The sequence below is a fragment of the Carcharhinus amblyrhynchos genome, unplaced genomic scaffold, assembly GCF_965287045.1.
Source record: "Carcharhinus amblyrhynchos unplaced genomic scaffold, sCarAmb.v2.hapA scaffold_38, whole genome shotgun sequence".
NCBI classification, from domain to species: Eukaryota; Metazoa; Chordata; class Chondrichthyes; order Carcharhiniformes; family Carcharhinidae; genus Carcharhinus; species Carcharhinus amblyrhynchos.
The window spans coordinates 7500499-7522671 of NW_027649779.1; the positions used below are offsets into that span (position 1 = coordinate 7500499).

The 22173-nt window shown below is 46.7% G+C and overlaps 2 protein-coding genes across 2 annotated transcripts in view; one reads left to right on the forward strand and one right to left on the reverse strand.

Moving 5' to 3' along the window:
* Positions 1-22173, reverse strand: part of LOC145362482 (uncharacterized) — a 64694-nt gene that overhangs the window by 19980 nt on the left and 22541 nt on the right. The window contains exons 5-6 of the mRNA XM_080218493.1: positions 19042-19787; positions 5889-5896 (exon numbers count right to left, since the gene is read on the reverse strand). Of these exons, the coding sequence (XP_080074619.1) occupies positions 5889-5896; positions 19042-19787 (754 nt within the window). The remainder of the gene's footprint in view (positions 1-5888; positions 5897-19041; positions 19788-22173) is intronic.
* LOC145362500 (uncharacterized) lies at positions 12599-13983 on the forward strand. Its single transcript, XM_080218520.1, has one exon. The coding sequence runs from the start codon at positions 12674-12676 to the stop codon at positions 13877-13879; it is 1206 nt and encodes a 401-aa protein (XP_080074646.1). The 5' UTR covers positions 12599-12673; the 3' UTR covers positions 13880-13983.

Here is a 22173-nt window from a genome sequence, read left to right on the forward strand (position 1 = left end):
GTCAGGAAGGCGAATGGGATGCTGGCCTTCATAGCGAGGGGGATTGAATATAAAAGTAGGGAGGTCATGCTGCAACAGTACAGGGCACTGGTGAGGCCACAGCTGGAGTACTGTGTGCAGTTTTGGTCGCCGCACTTGCGCAAGGATATTTTGGCCTTGGAGGGAGTGCAGAGGAGGTTCACTAGTCTGATACCGGAGTTGAGGGGGTTGAGCTATGAGGAGAGGCTGAATACACTGGGCTTGTACTCGTTAGAGTTTAGAAGGATGAGGGGAGATCTCATTGAGACGTGTAAGATGATGAAAGAGATGGATAGGATAGAGGTGGAGAGGTTCTTCCTGCTCAGAAAGGACAGCAGGACTAGGGGGCACAGCCTCAAGATAAATTTAGATCAGAGTTGAGGAGGAACTTCTTCACTCAAAGGGTGGTGAATCTCTAGAATTCTCTGCCCGTTGAAGTGGTGGAGGCTGCCTCGCTAAATATATTTAAGTCACGGGTAGATAGGTTTCTGATAGACAGGGGAATTAAGGGTTATGGGGAGAAAGCGAGAAAGTGGAACTGATCCACTTCAGATCAGCCATGATCTTATTGAATGGTGGGGCAGTCTCGAAGGGCTAGATGGCCTACTCCTGCTCCTATTTCTTATGTTCTTATGTTCTTACTTCAACGGGCAGAGAATTCCAGAGATTCACCACCCTTCTCGACTCTGATCTAAACTGGTCCCCCCCCACCCACCTTATCTTGAGGCTGTGCCCTCCAGTCCTGCTATCCTTTCTGAGTGGGAAGAATCTCTCTACCTCTACCCTATCCATCCCCTGTAATACGTATAAGTAATAGGTGTGTGGCCCAGTACATAACCTCTTATTCCTTTAGCACCTCTGATACTCTCCTCAGTCAACAAGGGGGAGAAATATTCATTTAAAAACTCAGCGATCTCCTGTGGTTCCACACACAGATGGCCACGCTGATTTTTAAGGAGATCTATTCTCTCTGTAGCCACTTTTATTCTTAATATAGCTACAGAGCCTCTTGGGATTTTCTTTAATCTTATCTGCCAGATCCATATCATACCCTCTTTTCTCCCTCCTGACTGCCCTCTGAAGTGTTCCCTTACACTTTGTAATCACATGGAGTGATTCACTTGTCCCTGTTCGTCTAAACCCAACGTATGTTTCCTCTTTTATCTGAGCGGTGCCTCGATATTCCTTGTCAGCCAGGGAATCCCTGGCAACGTGACCTGATGTGGAGATGCCGGCGTTGGACTGGGGTAAACACAGTAAGAAGTCTGACAACACCAGGTTTAAGTCCAACCGATTTATTTGATAGTAAACTCACAAGCTTTCGAGGGGACTCCCTCTTCGTCAGGTGAATGGAGAGTTCTGGCCTCGGACAGAGCATATAAAGCACAGACAGTTTACAGATTACTGATTAGAATGCGAATCTTTACACCTAACCTGCTGTTCAAGTCCTAAAGTGGCCGACAATGTGTGTGGAAGGAGCACTGATCACAGTTTAAAGAGATGTGTATTGTCTCCAGACAGTACAGTGAGTGAGGTTTTGCAAACCCAGGCAAGTCACGGGGGTTACAGATAGTGCGACATGAACCCAAGATCCCTGTTGAGACCGTCCTCATGTGTGCGGAACTTGGCTATCAGTCTCTGCTCAGCGACTCTGCGCTGTCGTGTGTCGTGAAGGCTGCCTTGGAGAATGTTTACCTGAAGATCAGATGCCAAATGCCCGGCCTTCACGACACACGACAGCGCAGAGTCGCTGAGCAGAGACTGATAGCCAAGTTCCGCACACATGAGGACGGTCTCAACAGGGATCTTGCGTTCATGTCGCACTATCTGTAACCCCCGTGACTTGCCTGGGTTTGCAAAACCTCACTCACTGTGCTGTCTGGAGACAATACACATCTCTTTAACCTGTGCTTAGTGCTCTTTCCACTCACATTGTCAACCTCTTTAAGACTTGAACAGCAGGTTAGGTGTAGAGATTCACATTCTAATCAGTAATCTGTAAACTCTCTGTGCTGTTCTATGCTCTGTCTGAGGCCAGAACTCTCCATTCACTTGACGAAGAGGGGAACCTCGAAAGCTTGTGAGTTTACTATTAAATAAATCGGTTGGGCTAAAACCTGGTGTTGTCAGATTTCTTACTGCCTCCCTGAACTGCTACAATGCCAGTAAATACACCCACAGTGCTGTTAGGGAGTGATTTCCAGCTACACATTCCAGACTTTCACTAACTGTAGGTGGATACCAGATTGATATATTCCATTCAACCACACCCAAGCTGAGTTATCCCAATTATTGTCCAGGACAATATATTCACAATCCTCACTGATCCTTGGGAGCACTGAAGAGAGGAAGAGATTTGTAAGAGGAGAGCTTGAGCGTAAGTTAGAGCGATTTTTAAAACTTACTTTGCTCATTTTTTAAAAAATTTTATTCTGGAAACTGGAAGCAGTTTGCAAAGAGTCTTGGGTAGTTTCTTTTTCCTTACCGTAAATTGGAACGGCGAGGAATCCCGATACTCCACACAGGTAGAGTATCCCACCCTCCCACCTCCTCTAACCTAAAAAGGAGAGAGAGAGGCTCGGAGTGAGAGCAGGAAAGCTTGTTTTTGTGTGAGCTGGAAGGGCTTTGACTCAGAGGGCCTAAGCGAAAAGGGTGTGGCAAGGTAAGTTTATAAGTTTTTAAAATTACTTTTTTCTCTGAATTTCTAAAAAGGAGAAGTATGAGTGTGAGGCCAGTACGTTGCTCCCAATGCAACATGTGGGAGGTCCTGGAGGCTCCTGGTCTCCCAGACATCCGTATCTGTGCTCGGTGTGTGGAGCTGCAGTCCCTACGGGACCTGGTAAAGGAACTGGAAATACAGCTCGAGGACCTTCGTCTCATTAGAGAGAATGAGGAGATAATTGACAGGAGCTACCAGCAAGTGGTCACACCGGGGCAACGGGAAGAAGGCAAGTGGGTAGCGGTTAGGAAGGGGAAAGCTCACGTGATGGAGAGCACGCCGGTGGATGTCCCCCTTCAAAATAAGTACTCCTGTCTGAGTACTGCTGGGGGGGACAGCTCACCTCGGGGAGGAAGCAGTGGCCAGCTCTCTGGAGCTGAGCCTGACCCAGTATTTCAAAAAAGTAAGAAAGAGAGCAGTAAGGCAGTGTTAATAGGAGACTCCATAGTGAGGGGATCAGACAGGCATTTGTGCGGACGCAGACGGGAGTTGCTGATGGTGGTTTGTCTCCCTGGAGCTGGGACCCGGGATGTCTCTGGACGCTTCCCAGACATCCTGAAAGGGGAGGGTGAGGAGCCGGAGGTTGTGGTTCATATAGATACCATTGACATAGGCAGGAAGAGGGAAGGGGTCATGAAAAGGGATTATAGGGAACTGGGTAGACAGCTGAGAAAGAGGAACGCGAAGGTAGTAATCTCAGGATTACTGCCTGCACCGCGGGAGAATGAGAGCAGGAATGGAATGAGGTGGAGGGTGAATGCGTGGCTGAGGGACTGGAGCAGGGGGCAGGGATTCCGGTTCCTGGATCATTGGGACCTCTTTAGGGGCAGGTGTGACCTGTACAGTAAAGACGGGTGGCACTTGAATCCCAGGGGGACCAATATCTTGGCAGGAAGACTGGCTAGGGGCTACTGGGGGGATTTTAAACTAGAAAGGATGGGGGGAGGGAATAGAGATGAGGAGACTGAGACCGAGGAGGTTAGCTCCCGGGTAGGGAAGGACTGTAGACAGTATGAGAGGGAGGTTAGACGGGTGATGGAGAAGAGAAATGTCCAGACTGAGGGGCTGAGGTGTGTCTATTTTAACGCCAGGAGTGTAGTAAATAAGGTAGATGAGCTTAGGGCGTGGATTGCTGCTTGGGAATGTGATGTGGTGGCCATTACAGAGACTTGGATGTCTCAGGGACAGGACTGGGTATTCAGGTGCCAGGATTCAGATGCTTCAGGAAGGACAGAGAGGGGCACATAAGAGGTGGCGGAGTGGCACTGTTGATCAGGAACAGTGTCATGGCTGCAGAGAAGGAGGATGCCGTGGAGGGACTGTCTATGGAGTCTCTGTGGGTGGAAGTTAGGAACAGCAAAAGGTCGATAACTTTGCTGGGTGTTTTCTATAGGCTGCCCAATAGTGACAGGGAAGTTGAGGTGCAGATAGGGAAACAGATCCTAGAGAGATGTAGTAATAACAGAGTTGTCGTGATGGGAGACTTCAATTTCCCAAACATCGATTGGAATATCCCTAGGGTAAGGGGTTTGGATGGGGAGGAGTTTGTTAGGTGTGTTCAGGAGGGGTTCCTGACACAGTACGTGGATAAGCCTACGAGAGGAGAGGCTGTACTTGACCTGGTGCTGGCGAATGAACCAGGACAGGTGACGGATCTCAGTGTTTTATTCTCAGATGTTGGAAACAGGAAGAATTTTCAATCTGTCTGTTGCCCCATCTTCATTCACCCAAAAACCCACGCTCTGATTGGCTGGAAGAACAGCGGCCTTCCGGTCCTCCAATTCTTCCCATTGGCCAGAGCTGGTGAGGGGGCACTGAATCAAAGGTGCGCATGTGCGGGTGTTTGTAGTGAATGCGCATGTGCATATTTTTGTAGTGAATGCGCATGTGCGGGTGTTTGGAGTGACTTCGCATGTGCGGATTTTTGGAGTGAATGCGCAAGTGCGGGTTTTTGGAGTGAATGCGCATGTGCGGCCGTGGGGCGGGACCGGCGCCCTGACCATTGTCTTCCAGCCTTTCCCATTGGACAGCAGCTCAGCGCGACTGGGACGGCATGTCCCGCCCCGCCCCCCCCAAAGTAGGCCTCCGCCCCCCATTGTCTGTCTGCGGGTAGATTGCCCAATGGGAACTCTGGAGGACCGGAAGGACTGTGCTGTGATCGCTGTCTCTCAATCGTTCTGGCCAATGGGAAAAGCTGGAGGACCGGAAGGAATCTGGTCCTCCAGCCAATCAAAGCTCCGCCATTGTCTGACTGCGGAAGTTGGTCAGTGAGCTTGTTGAGCTGCTCATTCCTGCACAGGAAAGGTGCTGCTCTCTCTGAATGAAGATTGAGCTTCAGACTGAGTCAGACTTCCTCCTGTCTCCAACATCTGTGAGTAAAACACTTTCTTTTCTCCCCCCTTTCCATTCATTAGGAGTAATAGAAGCAGGAATGGCCACCAGGCCCTTCAAGCCTGTCCAGCCACTCAATCCGATCATTGGCTGAACCATACGGCCTTCAACTCCTTGCCTTTTCCCAATGATCGAGGAAAAGGCTTATCAACTATTTATCCACCTCCACTCCTAATGATCCAGCCTCCACAACCCCTCTGGGGCAGAGAATACCAGGGATGCAAGAAGAAATTTCTACACACCTCAATTTTAAATGACTGACTCTTTATCTTATTCGGGGCTATCTGAAAATATCTCATCGTCTACCCTGTCAAGCTCCCTCAGGATCTTATATGTTTCAATAAAGTCACCTCTTTATCTTCAAAGCTTCGAGGAATAAATAGACAATTTATTTGCTCTTAATAGGACAACCCTCTCATCCCAGGACTTAGCCTGGTGATCCTCCGTTGGACGACTTCTAATATTACTATAATCCTTGTTTAAGTAAGGGGGATCAAAACTGTACGCAGTATTCCAGGCAAGGCCTCACCAACACCCTGTGCAGTTGCCACAAAACCTCCCTGTTTTTAAACTCCAATCCTTTGCAATAAAGGTCAAAATTCCATTTTCCTTTTTAGCGATTGTGGGACTTGGCTGATAGCTTTTTGTGGTTTGTGCAAAAGAACACTTCGATCCCTCTGTACTTCACTCACCCTGCAGTGTCTCCCCACGTAGATAATCTCCATTTTGATTTTTCCTACTGAAATACATGACCTCACACTTCCCCACGTTGAAGTCCGTTTGCCAGGTTTTCATTCACCCAATCTATCCATATCCCACTGCAGAATCAAAATATCCTCGTCATAACATGTCCATTCACCTATCTTTGTATCATTCTATTCCTTCTCCAGGTTTCCACTCTGAAAGTGACCCGTTGGTTCCAACTCCCTGTTTTCTATGTGACAGCCAGTTTTCAATCCATGTTAACACACTTGCACCAATTCCATTGGCCTTTACTTAATGCACCAGCCTCTTATGTGGCATTTTGACAAATGCCTTTTGGAAATCATAGAATCCCTAGAGTGCAGTAGGAGGCCGTTTGGCTCATCTCGTCTGCACTGACTCATGAACAGAGCATCTTTCCCAGGGCCTAATCTCATCACCCTACACTTTTTCCCCACTAATCCCCCAATTCTAAATCTAAGGGCTAATTTAGCGTGGCCAATCAACCCGACCTGCACATTTTTGGACTGTGGGAAGAAACTGGAGCACTTGGTGGAAACCCACACAGACATGGGGAGAATGTGCAGACTCCACACAGACAGTGACCCAACGCTGGAATTGAACCCTTGTCCCAGGCACTGTGAGGCAGCAGTGTTAACCACTGTGCCAGCCTATCTAAATACACATCTATAGATTACTCTCGGTCTACTTGACCTCTTGCATCCTCAAAGAAGTTGAGCAAATTTGTCAAACTTTCATAAAACCGCTGTTAAATTAACTGGGGCAGCACGGGATGGCTTGTTGGCACAGTGGTTGGCACTGCTGCCCCACAGCACCAGGGACCTGTGGAGTTTGCATGTTGTCCCCATGCCTGTGTGGGTTTTCTCTGCGTGCTCCGATTTCCTACCTCATTCCAAAGAAATGCGGGTTAGATTGATTGGCCATGATGAATTGTCCCTTAGTGTCGACACATTAGGAGGGTAAATACTTGGGGTTGTGGGAATCGAACCTGGATGGGATTGTTGTCAGTGCAGGCTTGATGGGCCAAATGTACTATAGATTCTATGGTTTTATAAACCGGTTTATAGTTCACTCCCTTCTGCCTTTAGCCCTCTTTGAACAAAGGCGGCACATTGGATGTTTTCCAATCTTCTGATACCCCCCCCAGAATTTAACAAGTCACAAAAAATTTTAACTAAAGTATCCACTATCTCTTCAGCAACCCCCAATAAAAGCCTAGTGTGCAGTTCATTGGGCCCTGGTAACTTGTTTGTCCTTAGCCGCTGAAGGGAAAGGAAGTGAGTCCAGTGTGTATATTCCACACATTGTTAGTCCAGTCGTGTGGGCATAGATCTGTCTGGCAGCCTGCATGGAGATTTTCAGCTCTCTGTGGCCAGGACAGGAAGCCGTGAGCGTGGATCTGTCAATCAGCACCTTCAGGGGAATTGGGAGGTTGAATATTAGATACAGCAGAGTGAGAGTGGAGGGAGAGTGTGTGGGATGGAGATTTACAGCTTTTGGGGAATGAGAGAGGAAAAGAATATTCCGTAGAAACTAGAATTGTCTGTTCTGAATTTTTATCCTGTACTGACACCGATCACTTTTATAAACTCCTTTCACAGGATATTTGAAGGTACGGATTTACAGACATTAATCTCAAACCAAACATCACATCAACATCTGACAGAGTCACTCAGTCCATTGGGACCTCAATATCATCGGCCTTTAAATCTAGAAGGAGAAATGTTTCTCTGAGCTGCCTGTTTGTGGAGATTTTAAGTATCAGCGCAAGTGGAAATGTACCAAGACACACACCTGAGTGAGTGTGTTCCAGAGTCTGAAAATACATGGCAGCATTCACAGTGGGGAGAGAGTGTAGCCGTGATCTGTGTGAGATTTAACTGATTGGAGAGTCACACCCGCACCATGGAGAAACCGTGGAAATGTGGGGACTGTGGGAAGGGATTCATGGTCCCATCTCGGCTGGAAGTTCATCAGCGCAGTCACTCTGGGGAGAGGCCGTTCACCTGCCCTGTGTGTGGGAAGGGATTCACTGACTTACCTAATCTGCAAAGACACCAGCGAGTTCACACTGGGGAGAGGCCGTTCACCTGCTCTGACTGTGGGAAGGGATTCACTCAGTTATCCCACCTGCTGAGTCACAATGTCACTCACACCAACGAGAGACCCTTTAAATGTTCTGACTGTGGGAGTGGTTTCAAAAGCTCTGGAGAGCTGGTGTCCCACCAGCGCACTCACACTGAGGAGCGACCGTTCGGCTGCTCTCACTGCGCCAAGAGATTCAGAACATCGTCCAACCTGCAGACACACCAGCGAGTTCACACCGGGGAGAGACCGTTCACCTGCTGTGACTGTGGGATGGGATTTACTCAGTTATCCCACCTGCTGAGTCACAAAGTCATTCACACCAATGAGAGAAACTTTAAATGCTCTGAGTGTGGGAGTTCCTTCAAACACGCCTCAGATCTGAGGGTCCACAAGCGCATTCACACCGGGGACAGACCGTTCAGCTGCTGTCACTGCACAAAGGGGTTTAGAACGTCCTCGCACTTGCAGGTACACCAGCGCACTCACACCGGGGAGAAACCATTTATCTGCTGTGTGTGTGGGAAGGGCTTCACTCAGTCATCTGCCCTGTCGACGCACACAGTCACTCACACCCAGGACAGACCCTTTAAATGCTCTGACTGCGGGAGGGATTTCAAAAGCTCTCAGGAACTGATGGTCCACCAGCGCGTTCACACCGAGGAGAGACCCTTCGGCTGCTCTCACTGCTCAAAGAGGTTTAGAACAGCGTCCAACCTGCAGAGACACCAGCGAGTTCACACCGGGGAGAGACCGTTCACCTGCTCGGTGTGTGGGAAGAGATTCACTGTTTCATCCTCTCTGCAGAGACACCAGCGAGTTCACGAGTGATAACAGGAGTTGGATTCTGCTGTTATTGTTTCTGCTCTGAATTATAGCAAGGTGTGTAATTTATTCATTCTGACAGTAGGTCACTGGCGAGGGTCGGAGGGTTTCTTTCTGCTGGACTGGCCGCTCTCATGACTTCGCTCCCAGTGGGCTGATGCTCTTTGAACCTGGGAGAGCACATTTCCCACTGAAATGATCCACAAAAGCTGATGAAGGACATTTGTTTTTTTTCCGGGTTAGTAAATAGTCTCTTCCCCTCAACTACAGGTAGATCAAAAATAAATACAGAAAGAACCGGAAAAATGCAGCAAGTCTGGCAGCAACTGTGGAGAGAGAAACCGAGTTAATGTTTCACGCCCAACGTAACTCGACCTCAGAACGAGAGGGGGAAATGGGATGGGTTTGATGCTGGTAAGAAAGAAGGGAGGGTCAGGGAGAACAAAAGGGAAAGTCAGGGATTGGTTAGAGAGTGGGTGAGATTAAATGACAAAAATGTCCTAGAACAAAAGGCGAAGGGAGAGGTAATAGTTGTAATAAAGACACAAAGCATTGGTCCAGAGTAAGTGTTAATGGCAGAATAAAGGACAGCTCTGTCTGGAAGCAAAAAAACAGGAAAACAAGGACTTCAATGCGGATAAATGTGTAGTGGTCCATTTTGGCAGGTCCAATGGGATGCAGGAGTACAATATCAAGGGTAGGAGTCTTAGCTGTGTTGAAGAGCAGAAGGATCTTGGGGTCCGGGTCCATAGGACTCTTAAATTGGCCTCGCAGGTGGAGGATGTGGTCAAGAAGGCGTATGGTGTACTGGCCTTCATTAATCGAGGGATTGAGTTTAGGAGTCGGGAGGTAATGCTGCAACTTTATAAGACCCTTGTCAGACCCCACTTGAAGTACTGTGCGCAGTTCTGGTTGCCTCAGTACAGGAGGGATGTGGAAGCTATTGAGAGGGTGCAGAGGAGATTTACAAGGATGTTCCCTGGATTGGGGGGCATGCCTTATGAAGATAGGTTGAGGGAGCTCGGTCTCTTCTCCCTGGAGAGACGAAGGTTGAGAGGCGACCTGATAGAGGTTTATAAAATGTTGAGAGGAATAGATAGGGTGGATTCTTGGAGGTTATTTCCCAGGGTTTTATTTTACATGGTCTCCCCAATGTACGCTACGACAATGGATGAATGAACATCGCTCGACAATCACCAGGCAAGACTGTTCCCTTCCTGTTGGCGAACACTTCAGTGGTCACGGACATTCAGCTTCTGACCTTCGGGTAAGCGTTCTCCAAGGCGGCCTTCATGACACACAACAGTGCAGAGTCGCTGAGCAGAGACTGATAGCCAAGTTCCACACACATGAAGACGGTCTCAACAGGGATCTTGGGTTCATGTCGCACTATCTGTAACCCCCGTGACTTGCCTGGGTTTGCAAAACCTCACTCACTGTGCTGTCTGGAGACAATACATATCCCTTTAACCTGTGATCAGTGCTCCTTCCACACACATTGTCAGCCACTTTAGGACTTGAACAGCAGGTTAGGTGTAAAGATTTGCATTCTAATCAGTAATCTCTAAACTGTCTGTGCTTTATATGCTCTGTCTGAGGCCAGAACTCTCCATTCACCTGACGAAGAGGGAGTCCCCTCGAAAGCTTGTGAGTTTACTATCAAATAAATCGGTTGGACTAAAACCTGGTGTTGTCAGACTTTTTACTGTGTTTACCCCAGTCCAACGCCGGCACATCCACATCATGGGTTCAGTTCTCCAGCTCCTGTCTGCAGACTGACAATAAAACCAATGGGTCTTATGGGGGTGTTGGGTCCTCCAGTGGGTGTTTGTGAATCCTCCCAGGGTTTCCTTCCCAGAGATCAGAATCCTCATTGATTTGAGGCCAAAGTGAAACCTCTTGTTTACTGTCCCCCTCCCCCGTCCTCTGATGTGAACCATCCTCCAGTGGTTGAGCCAGGATGGGGCTGTTAACCTGGGCTTGTTCCCGGGAGAAGCCCCACAGCTGCAAACCAGGGGGCTGACAATGATTCTGAAGCGGATCCACAAAGTGTTTCCAGACCCGCCCAGCCACCGCCTAACGCTGACTCCGCTTCTCCGGGACAAACCAGCACCACTGACACTGCGCATGCTCCACATCACAATGCCCGGGGAACTGATTGACGGCAGCTACGGACCAATAGGAAGAGGGGGCGGGACTGGAGGAACGAGCGGGGTAGAGGCTCGTCCTCCAACCAATCGGAGTGAATGAGGGGCGGGGCTGGAGTTCACCGTACGGAAGGAATGCACATGCGCACTCAGCAACGGCGTTTGCAGCACGCGCAGTGTGGGAGACCGCATTCGGAGCGAAGTTCCTCTGTCTCATCAGCAGCCGGTAAGGATGGGGAAACATAGAGGGAGCAATGGAACCGGCGGATGGACGTAGAGGGTTTCTAAATACCTGGTGAAGGCCTCAAACCTCGAATATGAGCCCGTAGGTCTCGTGTTTGCAGCTTTCGCTCTTTTTTCGGAGACGAATCTCAGGATAACGGCCGCCATCTTGATTGAGCAAGGAGCAGAGCGCATGCGCTGGTGTCTTGGTGACGCAACCATGAGTGGGTGGGTCTTTGTGTTTCTGATCCCACCAGGTCCTAGTGCTCGGGATGCACTGGGCCATGAGTAACAGGTTTTCAAACAGCTTCACCCACTCCCAGGCTGCACCTGACATTTGCAGCCGGGAGAAGTTTATGGGTCATGTACATATTCAGTATGAGTGGTTGCATCCCTGTATAGTTACCTGAACCAGATATACGGCGTTGTACTCGTTGGAGTTTAGAAGGATGAGGGGGGAATCTTATTGAAACTTACAGGATGCTGTGAGGCCCTGGATAGAGTGGACATGGAGAGGATGTTTCCATTAATAGGAAAAACTAGAACCAGAGAGGGCACAACCTCAGGCTAAAGGGACAATCCTTTAAAACAGATGAGGAGGGATTTCTTCAGCCAGAGAATGGGGGAATGTGTGGCACTTTGCTGCAGAGAAGGCTGGGTCATTGAGTGCCTTTAAGACAGAGATAGATAGGTTCTTGATTAATAAGGGAATCAGGGAGTTATGGGGAAAAGATAGGAGAATGGGAATAAGAAAAATATCAGCCATGCCTGAATGGTGGAGTAGACTCGATGGGCCGAGTGGCCTAATTCTGCTCCTATGTCTTATGGTTGTTTTGGTTACACTTCTGCCCCAGACTGTTTATGTTTACATAGAAATATACGTAGAAAATAGAAACGGAAGTAGGCCATTCAGCCCTTTGAACATTCCCTGCCATTCATTATGGTCATGGCTGATCCTCAGATTCAATTCCTAATCCACCCCCACCATTAAATCCCCTTAGCCCCAAGAGATATATCTAATTGAAACCAAGGTCTACTTCCACTTCTGAGGAACGGAGCTCCAAAGGTAACATTAACAACATAACCCAAATTATTTACCCCACTAATCTCCCTAACCTACACATCCTGGGGGGGATATAATGGATAATTTAACATGGTCAGTTCACCTAACCTGAATATCTTTGGACTGTGGGAGAAAACTGGAGCACCCGGAGGAAACCCACCCAGACAAGTGGAGAATGTGTAAACTCCACACAGACAGGTAACCAAGGCTGGAATCGAACCCAAGTCCCTGGCGCTGTGAGGCAGGAGTACTAACTACTTTGCCACTGTGCCAGTCATGTAATTCTTTGTAAACTAATTTTACAGGAAATAGAAGAGGGGGATTTGCAGTCTGGACAAACAAATCTCATGTCAGACAGAATGAAGCAGTTCATTGGGATTTGTACATCTGAGGGGATTTAATTGACCATCTCAGTTGGAAACTGGTGAGAATCTGTTTCCTTTCTCCTCCTGTAGGAAGGGATTGATACAGCTGGAAAACATGCTGACACGACAGCGAGCTCGCAATAGTGAGAGTTCATTCACCTGCTCCGTGTGTGGGAAGAAATTCATGTGTTCGTCCAACCTGCTGGCTCACCAACTCAACCACATTATTCAAAAGCCTCTTCAAAGCTCTGACTCTGGGGAAAGCATTGAAACCTCTGAGGAACAGGCCCAACAGCAGCTCCTTCACACTGCCGAGAGACCGTTCAGCTGCTCCCACTGCGGGAAGAGGTTCACTCAATCCTCCCGCCTCGCAGAGCACCAGCTCCTTCACACACACGAGAGACCATTCAGCTGCTCCCACTGTGGGGAGTCGTTCAGTGACTCAGTGCATCTCACTGAGCACCAACAAGTTCACACCAAGGACAGGCCATTCAGCTGCTCCCAGTGTGGGAAGAGATTCACTCAGTCCTCCCACTGCACCGTTCACCAACAGGTTCATTTTCAGAAGAGACATTTTAAATGCTTTAAATGTGAGAAGACCTTCAAAAGGAGGATTAGTCTGCTGATACACCAGGGCACTCACACTGGGGAGAGGCTGTACGTTTGCCCTGTGTGTGGGAAAGCATTTCCTTCTTTACAGCATCTGCTAAGTCACCGGCGTATTCACACCGCGGAGAGGGCATTCATCTGCTCTGTGTGTGGGAAGGCTTTCACAGAGTCATCCAGCCTCCGGAGACACCGCCGCACTCACACAGGGGAGAAGCCGTTCTCCTGTTCCATTTGTGGCAAAAGATTTGCTCAGTTTTCCTACTGCAATCAACACCAACACATTCACTCTGATAAGAGACCTTTTCAATGCTCAGAATGCAATAAGAGCTTTAAAAGAAGTGATGATCTGCTGAAACACAAACGCATTCACACCGGGGAGAGACCGTTCCTGTGCTCTGTGTGTGGAAAGAGATTCGCTCAGTCGTCTGGCCTGCTGAGGCACCAACGCATTCACACCGGGGAGAAACCGTTCACCTGCTCTGTGTGTGGGAAGGGATTCACTGATTCATCCTATATGCTGAAACACCAGCGAGCTCACACTGCGACAGAACCGTTCACCTGTTCCCTGTGTGGGAAGGGATTCACTGATCCATCCCGCCTGCAGAGACACCAGCGAGTTCACACTGGGTCAAAACCGTTCAACTGCTCCATGTGTGGGAAGGGATTTAATCAGTATTACAGCCTGCTGAAACATAGACGACGTCATGTGTGACCCACAAAGCTGGATTCTGTTGTTCCTGCACCCTGAGATAAACAATAACAATTGGATCAATAGGGGAGGCAGTGACCCAGTGGAATTATCACAGGACTCAGGGTAAGGCTCTGGGGACCCAGGTTCGAATCCCACCACAGTCGATGGTGAAATTTGTGTTCAATTAAAATCTGGAATTAAAAGTCTACTGACAAACCTTAACCATTGTCAATTGTGGTAAAAACCCATTTGATTCAGTAACGTCCTTTAGAAAAGGAAAGCTGCCGTCCTTACCTGGCCTGATCTACATGTGAACTCCAGACTGACAGCAATGTGGTTGATTCTCAAATACCCTCTGAAATGGAGGGCAGTTAGGGATGGGCAAGAAATGCTGGCCCAGCAAGTGACGCCTACATCCCGTAACAATGAATAACAAAATATTCCCGTGGCCCTATTCCAGAGCCACTTAACCCTTTTGATGATCTCCCAGCAGCTGTATATTTTGCTTTTGTTTTCAATTAATGCTACCCCCTCACACAGAGATATCTGTCTCGTGAGTTTTATATTGTCTATAGTTGAAGACTATCTCAAATTGTCAAATTACCCACAACACTAGTCATAATGTGGAAATTTGTAATCGATGATGTGTTTAAGTGAAATACACCTCAATTTCTTCGTTTCATGTCATGATTTGTATATCTGTTCTGTATGTCTCCTCTATCCAGCTTGTGGTTTGCCTGTTTGGGAAGTATTTCATCGGATGATATGAAGAGAGATACAGCCTGGGAACCCACCCTATGGTGACACTGATAACGTTTTTTTTCAAGAGGCAGTGCGTAGAAAACTATCTTCTGTCACACACTGTCCTGCATTGTTGCTGTTTAGGATTACCCGAAACTCGTCAGTGACAGACCAGTTTATGTGTGAAATCGCCGCGGTTCTCCGCATTATTCACTCAGGTCTCTGAATTTTATCATGAAAAGGCAGAGATGAATGTGTATTTAAACGGATGGGTCACTGGGTGGCAGAGTGGCTCTTTCACTGAAGGGTCTTGAGTTCAACCACATCCCACACTTGACTGGGAAAAATCCCTGCCTGGGAAAGAGGGGAAAACCGTATAATAGGGAAAATGGGGCAGAGTTGATGGGTTTTGAAGAGAAAGGAATTAATCCAAGCCAGAGTTGGTTAAAATTTCATTCAATATTTATTTTAAAAATTCAGAGAATATTTTACAGCGACATTTGTTTTAAGCTGGAAAAGTGAACATAATGATCGAGCTTCACATTGAGAACAGGACACATGCACAGGGAATCTATCAATATTTGTACATCTGGTACATACACCAGAAAGAGAAAACAGGATCTTAATAGAAAGAGGAATTATCAGATGTGAATGAGGAATGTGAAAAGTTTCTTAATTATACATGATATTTAAACTATTAACCACAATTACATTCTAACAAAAATGCCTCGTACATTTCACACTGAAAACTGAAATAATGTCTATCATTACCTCAGATACAGATTCAGAATGACAAGCTGAGAATTTTTTTTACTGATAGTCACTGAGAGCAGATATTGTATCTGTGTCATCCAGAGATTTTGATAATCATCTGTGGTAAATCTACTGCGTTCAAAATTCAACTCATTGTTTGATCTGTAAAAGAAAGATACAATATTGCAGCAGATGTTTATGATGCGGGATATTAATGTCAGAGCTTTTAATCAGTGAAACATTGAGAGATTTTCAAATCCATTCTGCCAGTTTGAAACGTGAGTGAATTGAATCATCTCACCTTCACCAGAGTGATGGCAGTGCTGTAGGACATGCTCAGGAAGAACAGGACGATGAATGTGGAAGCGGTTGTCCAGATGTTGCTGTTATCACCCTCACTGCCTTCAATCCAGATGTGATCGGTGAAGTCTAGGGGATGGAGACCAGGAAATGAAATTAGATTACTTTATTGATCCAGGCAATCTTATTGTTATTTTTCTTTCCCCGTTCTCCTTCATAAACTGTTAATGTATTCTCTGTATAATTTTCAATATATATCTACGATTAAGTTCAGGGCACTCAGTAGCCGATCTCCATAATTATTTTCACAGCTGATCTTTCTTTACATTCCTTGGGCAGTCCATGTCAGAAGGACTGAAGATGTTTTCTTGAGTGTCAGTTCATTTTTGAACATTTCATAGCATTGAAGAATGTTATGACTGATGTGGAGGAACGTTCACTGATCAATGCTTGTTTTCACAGATGTTTACTGATCTGTAAACAGTGAATGTTGCTGTTTAAGAGCCGGGATGTAATTTCCAATCTTTTCTCATTGATGGTGGAAATGCTTAGTAGATCATGAGCTTAAATTCAGTTTCTCAACGTGTTTATCGATGCAATTTGCGTTTGTGTGCATGTGCATGAGAATCTCGTGGTCTGTATTAACGTTTGGCCCTGCGTTAATGTGTGTGCATGAGGGTTAATGAACGTGTTCATTTTCTTGTGCTTGTTGATTTGTGTTGTTGTGTGTCTGCGTCTGTGTATATTTTATTCGGCTGACATTGTGGATGCATGGCTCTTATTGGGTGAGGTCAATACATATTTACTAATGTCACGCACAATGTGTGCATGTGTTCATGCCTACTTTAATATGTTGATTTCTGTCACACGGGGATGGTTTCCTTCCCATTCTGTGTGAGCCTGTTCCTTGGTCTTTTTGTGCACGTCTGTTAACATATTAGTGTCTGTATATCCGTGTTGATATCTTCATAACGATGTTTGTGTTTCCGTGTGTAGCAATGTGTGCTATGGTGTTCTGTTCTATTTGAGCATGGTAATGTTTTGCGTGTAAAAGTTTGACTCTCTGGCCATCTGTGTGCAGTCTGTTAATGTGTACATATGTATTTTCCATGTTTGCGTGTTAATGTGTAGAACATTACGTGTCTCTGTATCTATATTCCTGTCAGTGTGAATATCTAATAACGTATTCATCTGTATGTATGTGGATCTGCATGCATGTGCTTCTGTCTGGAATGTGAATATGCATGTATCTGTTTGAGCTTGGATCTGTGTACCTATTTGCATATGTTTATGCGTGTGTTGTACTTGTGTGTTTGCATTTCTCTGTGTGTGTATGTGTGTTTGTACATATTTGATTATTTACGTGCATGTTGTTTTTCTGCCTGTTTGTACAAGTTCATGTCAATGAGTGCATGTGTATATGTGTGTGTGTGAGTATGCGTGTGTAAGTGTGTGTGTGGTGAGGGAGAGGATGAATGTATGTGTGCCTCTGTACATTTGTGCATGGAAGTATTTGTCAGAGCGTATTTGTGTATGTGTGTGTGTGTGTATTTTTGTTCGCGTATGTGTTGCCCATGAGTGTATTTGCGTGAGCGTGCTTGTTTGTGTTCGTTTGTGTATATCTTGCATGAACTTATGGTGTATGAATACATATTTGTATGCATGCATGTTTCTGTGTTTTGTGAATGTATTTATGTGTGTTGTGCACGTGTGTGCCTTTGTGTTTGTATGTGAATGTGCTTGTCCGTTTTTCTATGTCTATGCTGCCCCTTTTTTTAAATGACGAAGCTAGTCCCAATTGCCTGCATTTGGCCCATATCCCTTGATAGCAATCTTACTCGTAACAGTCTAAATGTTTTTCAAAAGACAAAATTGCACCCGCCTCGACTACTACCTCTGGCAACTTGTTCCAGACACTCACCATGCTGTGTCTGAAAAGTCACCCCTCTGGACCCTTTTGTATCTCTCCCCTCTCATCTTAAACCTATGGCCTCTAGTTTTAGACTTCCCCACCTTTGGAAAAAGATATTGACTATCGAGCTGATCTATGCCCCTCATTATTTTATAAATTTCTATAAGATCACCCCTAAGCCTCCTATGCACCAGAGGAAAAACATCCCAGTCTATCCAGCGTCTCCTTATAACTCAAACCATCAACTCCCAGAAGCATCCTAATAAATCTTTTCTGCATTCTTTCTAGTTTAATAATATCCTGTCTATAATAAGGTGACCGGAACTGTATACAGTATTACAAGTGGTCTTACCAATGTCTTGTGCAACTTCAACAAGATGTCCCAACTCCTGTATTCAATGTTCTGACCAATGAAACCAAGCATGCCGAATGCCTTCTTCACCACCCTGTCCATCTGTGACTCCACTTTCAATGAGCTATGAACATGTACCCCTAGATCTCTTTGTTCTACAACTCTCCCCAATTCACTACCATTAACTAAGCCCTACCCTGGTTCGATCTATCAAAATGCATCACCTCGCATTAAATTAAATTCCATCTGTCAATCATCAGCCCACTGGTCCAATTGATCAAGAACCCACTGCAATCCGAACTAACCTTCTTCACTGTCCACTAAGCCACTCACCTTGGTGTTATCTGCAAACTTAGTAATCATGCCTCCTAAATTCTCATCCAAATCATTAATACAAATGACAAATAACAGTGGACCCAGCACCGATCCCTGAGGCACACCGCTGGTCACAGGCTTCCAGTTTGAAAAACAACTCTCTACATCTACCCTCTGGTTTCTGTCATCAAGCTAATTTTGCATCCATTTAGCTACCTCACATTGGATCCCGTGAGATTTAATCTGATGCAACAACCTACTATGTGGTATCTTATCAAAGGCCTTGCTAAAGTTCATGTAGACAACATCAACTGCACTGCCCTCATCTACCTTCTTGGTTACCCTTTCAAAAAACTCAAACTTCTGAGACATGATTTTCCACTCACAAAGCCATGCTGACTGTCCCTAATCAGTCCTTGCCTCTTTAAATGCCTGTAGATTCTGTCTCTCAGAATACCTTCTACCAGCGTAACCACTACAGATGTGAGGCTCTTTAAAGTGCATCAAGGTAGATAAATCCCCAGGGCCTAATGAAGTGTATCCCAGGACATTGTGGGAGGCTAGGGAGGAAATTGCAAGTCCCCGAGCAGAGATATTTGAACTGACATCCACAGGTGAGGTGCCTGAAGATTGGAGGGTGGCAAATGTTGTGCCTTTGTTTAAAAACAGGGAAGCAAAGTTGTGAGACCGGCCAGTTCAGCAGAAAGAAACTCACTGACCCTCCCACTTCAACTGTCAGAGTGAACATATTTCAGTGCTGGATGTGATTAACAGCAGCAATAACAGCAGAATCCAACGACTGGAATCAATTATGAACTCGCTGGTGTCTCAACAGGGTAGATGACTGAGTGAATCCTTTCCCACAGTCAGAGCAGGTGAATGGTCTCTCCCCAGTGTGGACTCGTTGGTGTCTTCTCAGGTTGGACAAATCTCGGAACTGCTTCCCACAATCAGAGCAGGTGAATGGTCTCTCCCCAGTGTGAACTCGCTGGTGTTTTTGCAGAGTGGATGAATCTTTGAATTTCTTTGCGCACACTGTGCAGATGAACGGCTTCTCCTCAGTGTGAATTCGTTGGTGTGTCAGCAGATGGGTTGAATTTTTGAATCCCTTCCCACAGTCAGAACAGATGAATGACCTCTCCTCGGTGTGAACCTGTCGGTGTCGCATCAGGTTGGATAACCATCTAAACCTTCTCGCGCAGTGAGAGCAGCTGAATTGTTTCTGCTCAGTGTGAACTCGCTGGTGTGTCTGCAGGTTGGATGACTGACTGAATCCCTTTCCACACTGAGAGCAGGTAAACGGCCTCTCCCCAGTGTGAGCTCGCTGGTGTGTCAGCAAATCGGATAACTGATTGAATCTCTTCCCACACTCAGAGCAGCTAAATGGCCTCTCCCCAGTGTGAATTCGCTGATGTGTCTGCAGGTTGGATAACTGAGTGAATCCTTTCCCACACTCAGAGCAAGTAAATGGCCTCTCCCCAGAGTGAACTCGCTGATGTATCTTCAGGGTGGATGAATGTTTGAAACCTTTCCCACATGCTGTGCAGGTGAATGGCCTTTCCTTCATGTGAATTCGCTGGTGTGTCAGCAGGTGGGATGAATTTGTGAATCCCTTCCCACAATCAGAGCAGGTAAACGGCCGCTCCCCGGTGTGAATACGTCGATGAGTTTCTAGTTTTGAGGGGGTTATGAATCTCTTTCCACAGTCCTCACATTTCCACGGTTTCTCCGTGGTGTAGGTGTCCTCGTGTCTCTCCATGTTCAACAATCAAATTAAGTTTCCGCACACTGGACACACATAGGGTCTTTCCAAGCTCCAAACGGGAATGTTTTTTCAAGCTGTGTAACTGGTTAAGGCTGGAACAATCAGTTCAAAGTGTGTGTGCTGATGCTTTTCGAGTCACACTGAGAATTAATAACTGATGAAGCTGATAGAGCAGACAATTATTTCTCCATCTAGATTCAAAGACCACTGATCTTCACTTTGCAATGAATCAACTGAATCTTTCAGATCCTGATGCAACGGTTGGTTTGAGATTTCTGGCTTAAATCCTCATTTCTAACATCTGTAAAAGAAGTTGACAAAAGTAATCAGCGTTAGTACAGGATAGACATTCAGAACAGACAATTCTAGTTTCTCTGGAGCATTTTTTCCCCCTTTCATTCCCCAAAAGCTGTAAGTTTCCATCTCACACATTGAGAGGCAATTTCCTAGTGGTCTTATCGCTAGACTATTAATCCAAAATTCAGCTAATGTTTGGGGACCCAGGTTTGAATCCTGCCACGGCAAATGGTAGAATTTGAATTCAGTACAAACATGTGGAATTAAGAATCTATTGATGATTGTGAAACTATTGTAGATTGTCGGAAAACCCCATCACTAATGCTTTTTAGGGAAGGAAATCTGCCATCCTCACCTGGCATGGCCTACATGTGCCACCAAAGGCACAGTAATGTGCTGATTCACATTGCCCTCTGAAACGCCCCAGTAAACCAATCGGTTCAAGGGCACTGAGGGATGGGCAATAAATGCTGGCCGGCCAGCAATAAGAACATAAGAACATAAGAAATAGGAGCAGGAGTAGGCCATCTAGCCCTTCGAGCCTGCCCCGCCATTCAATAAGATCATGGCTGATCTGTCGTGGCTCAGTTCCACTTTCCCGCCCTCTCCCCATAACCCTTAATCCCCTCTCTTATCAAAAACCCATCAACCCGCTTCTTAAAAATATTTAGCGAGGCAGCCTCCACCACTTCAACGGGCAGAGAATTCCAGAGATTCACCACCCTTTGAGTGAAGAAGTTCCTCCTCAACTCCGTTCTAAACCGCCCCCCCCCCTTTATCTTGAGGCTGTGCCCCCTAGTCCTACTGTCTTTTTTGAGCGGGAAGAGTCTCTCCACCTCTATCCTATCCATCCCATTCATCATCTTATACGTCTCAATGAGATCTCCCCTCATTCTTCTAAACTCTAACGAGTACAAGCCTAGTTTATTCAGCCTCTCCTCATAGCTCAACCCCCTCAACTCCGGTATCAGCCTAGTAAACCTCCTCTGCACTCCCTCCAAGGCCAAAATGATGTGGAGATGCCGGTGTTGGACTGGGGTAAATACAGTCAGACAATTCACAACACCAGGTTAAAAGTCCAACAGGTTCATTTGGTAGCAAAAGCCAGCTTGCCCATATCTCATGAATGAAGAAAAAATAACTCTCCTTCCATTCTCATTCTGCTGGATATAATACTGAGCCTCCACAGGCTGATTGACAGAGCTGGGCCAAACTTTCCAGAGTCTACAACCTCCCTAGATTCACTCCCTTTCCCTTTCGTTGCAGCAAGTCAACAATTCCCCCAGAATGAGAAGAAATAGAAAGTATTTTACTTACAGATGTTGGTCTCTTTTAGGTATGGCTTGTTATCCAACTGACCAACAAAAGAGGACATTTCAGTCTGTCTGAAGTTCAATCTGCATTGTCACAAAGATCGCGCTCTGATTGGCTGGAGGGCCACAGTCCTTCCGGTCCTCCAACTCTTCCCATTAGTCAATAATTCAATGTGAAGGTCAGAGGGTGGGCTCTCCCCCGGAACATGCGCAGCTCCCCCTCTCCCTTGGACATGCGCAGTCCAGGGCCGTGGGGGAGGGGAGAGATCACTGAGCGGCTTCTCGCTCTGGCCGGAGCCGCCAGCCGCTTGTCTGGAAACCTTGGCTCGAGGAGGGGCCGGGGGAGGGGAGCAACGGGTGGGGGCGGGGCTCCCGGGTCCGCGCAGGCCCCGGCCTGCGCACTGGGACCCGCAGCCGTCACCGCGGAGCAGTGATTCCTATTGGTTGTTTCAGTGATGGCTCCGTTGTGACGTCACAAAGCGGAAGTTGGCCAGTGATGATGTAATTTAAACAATGTCTGAGGTCACCACTTGTTGCTCAGATCCCCTTTTCAGCCCAGTGCAACTT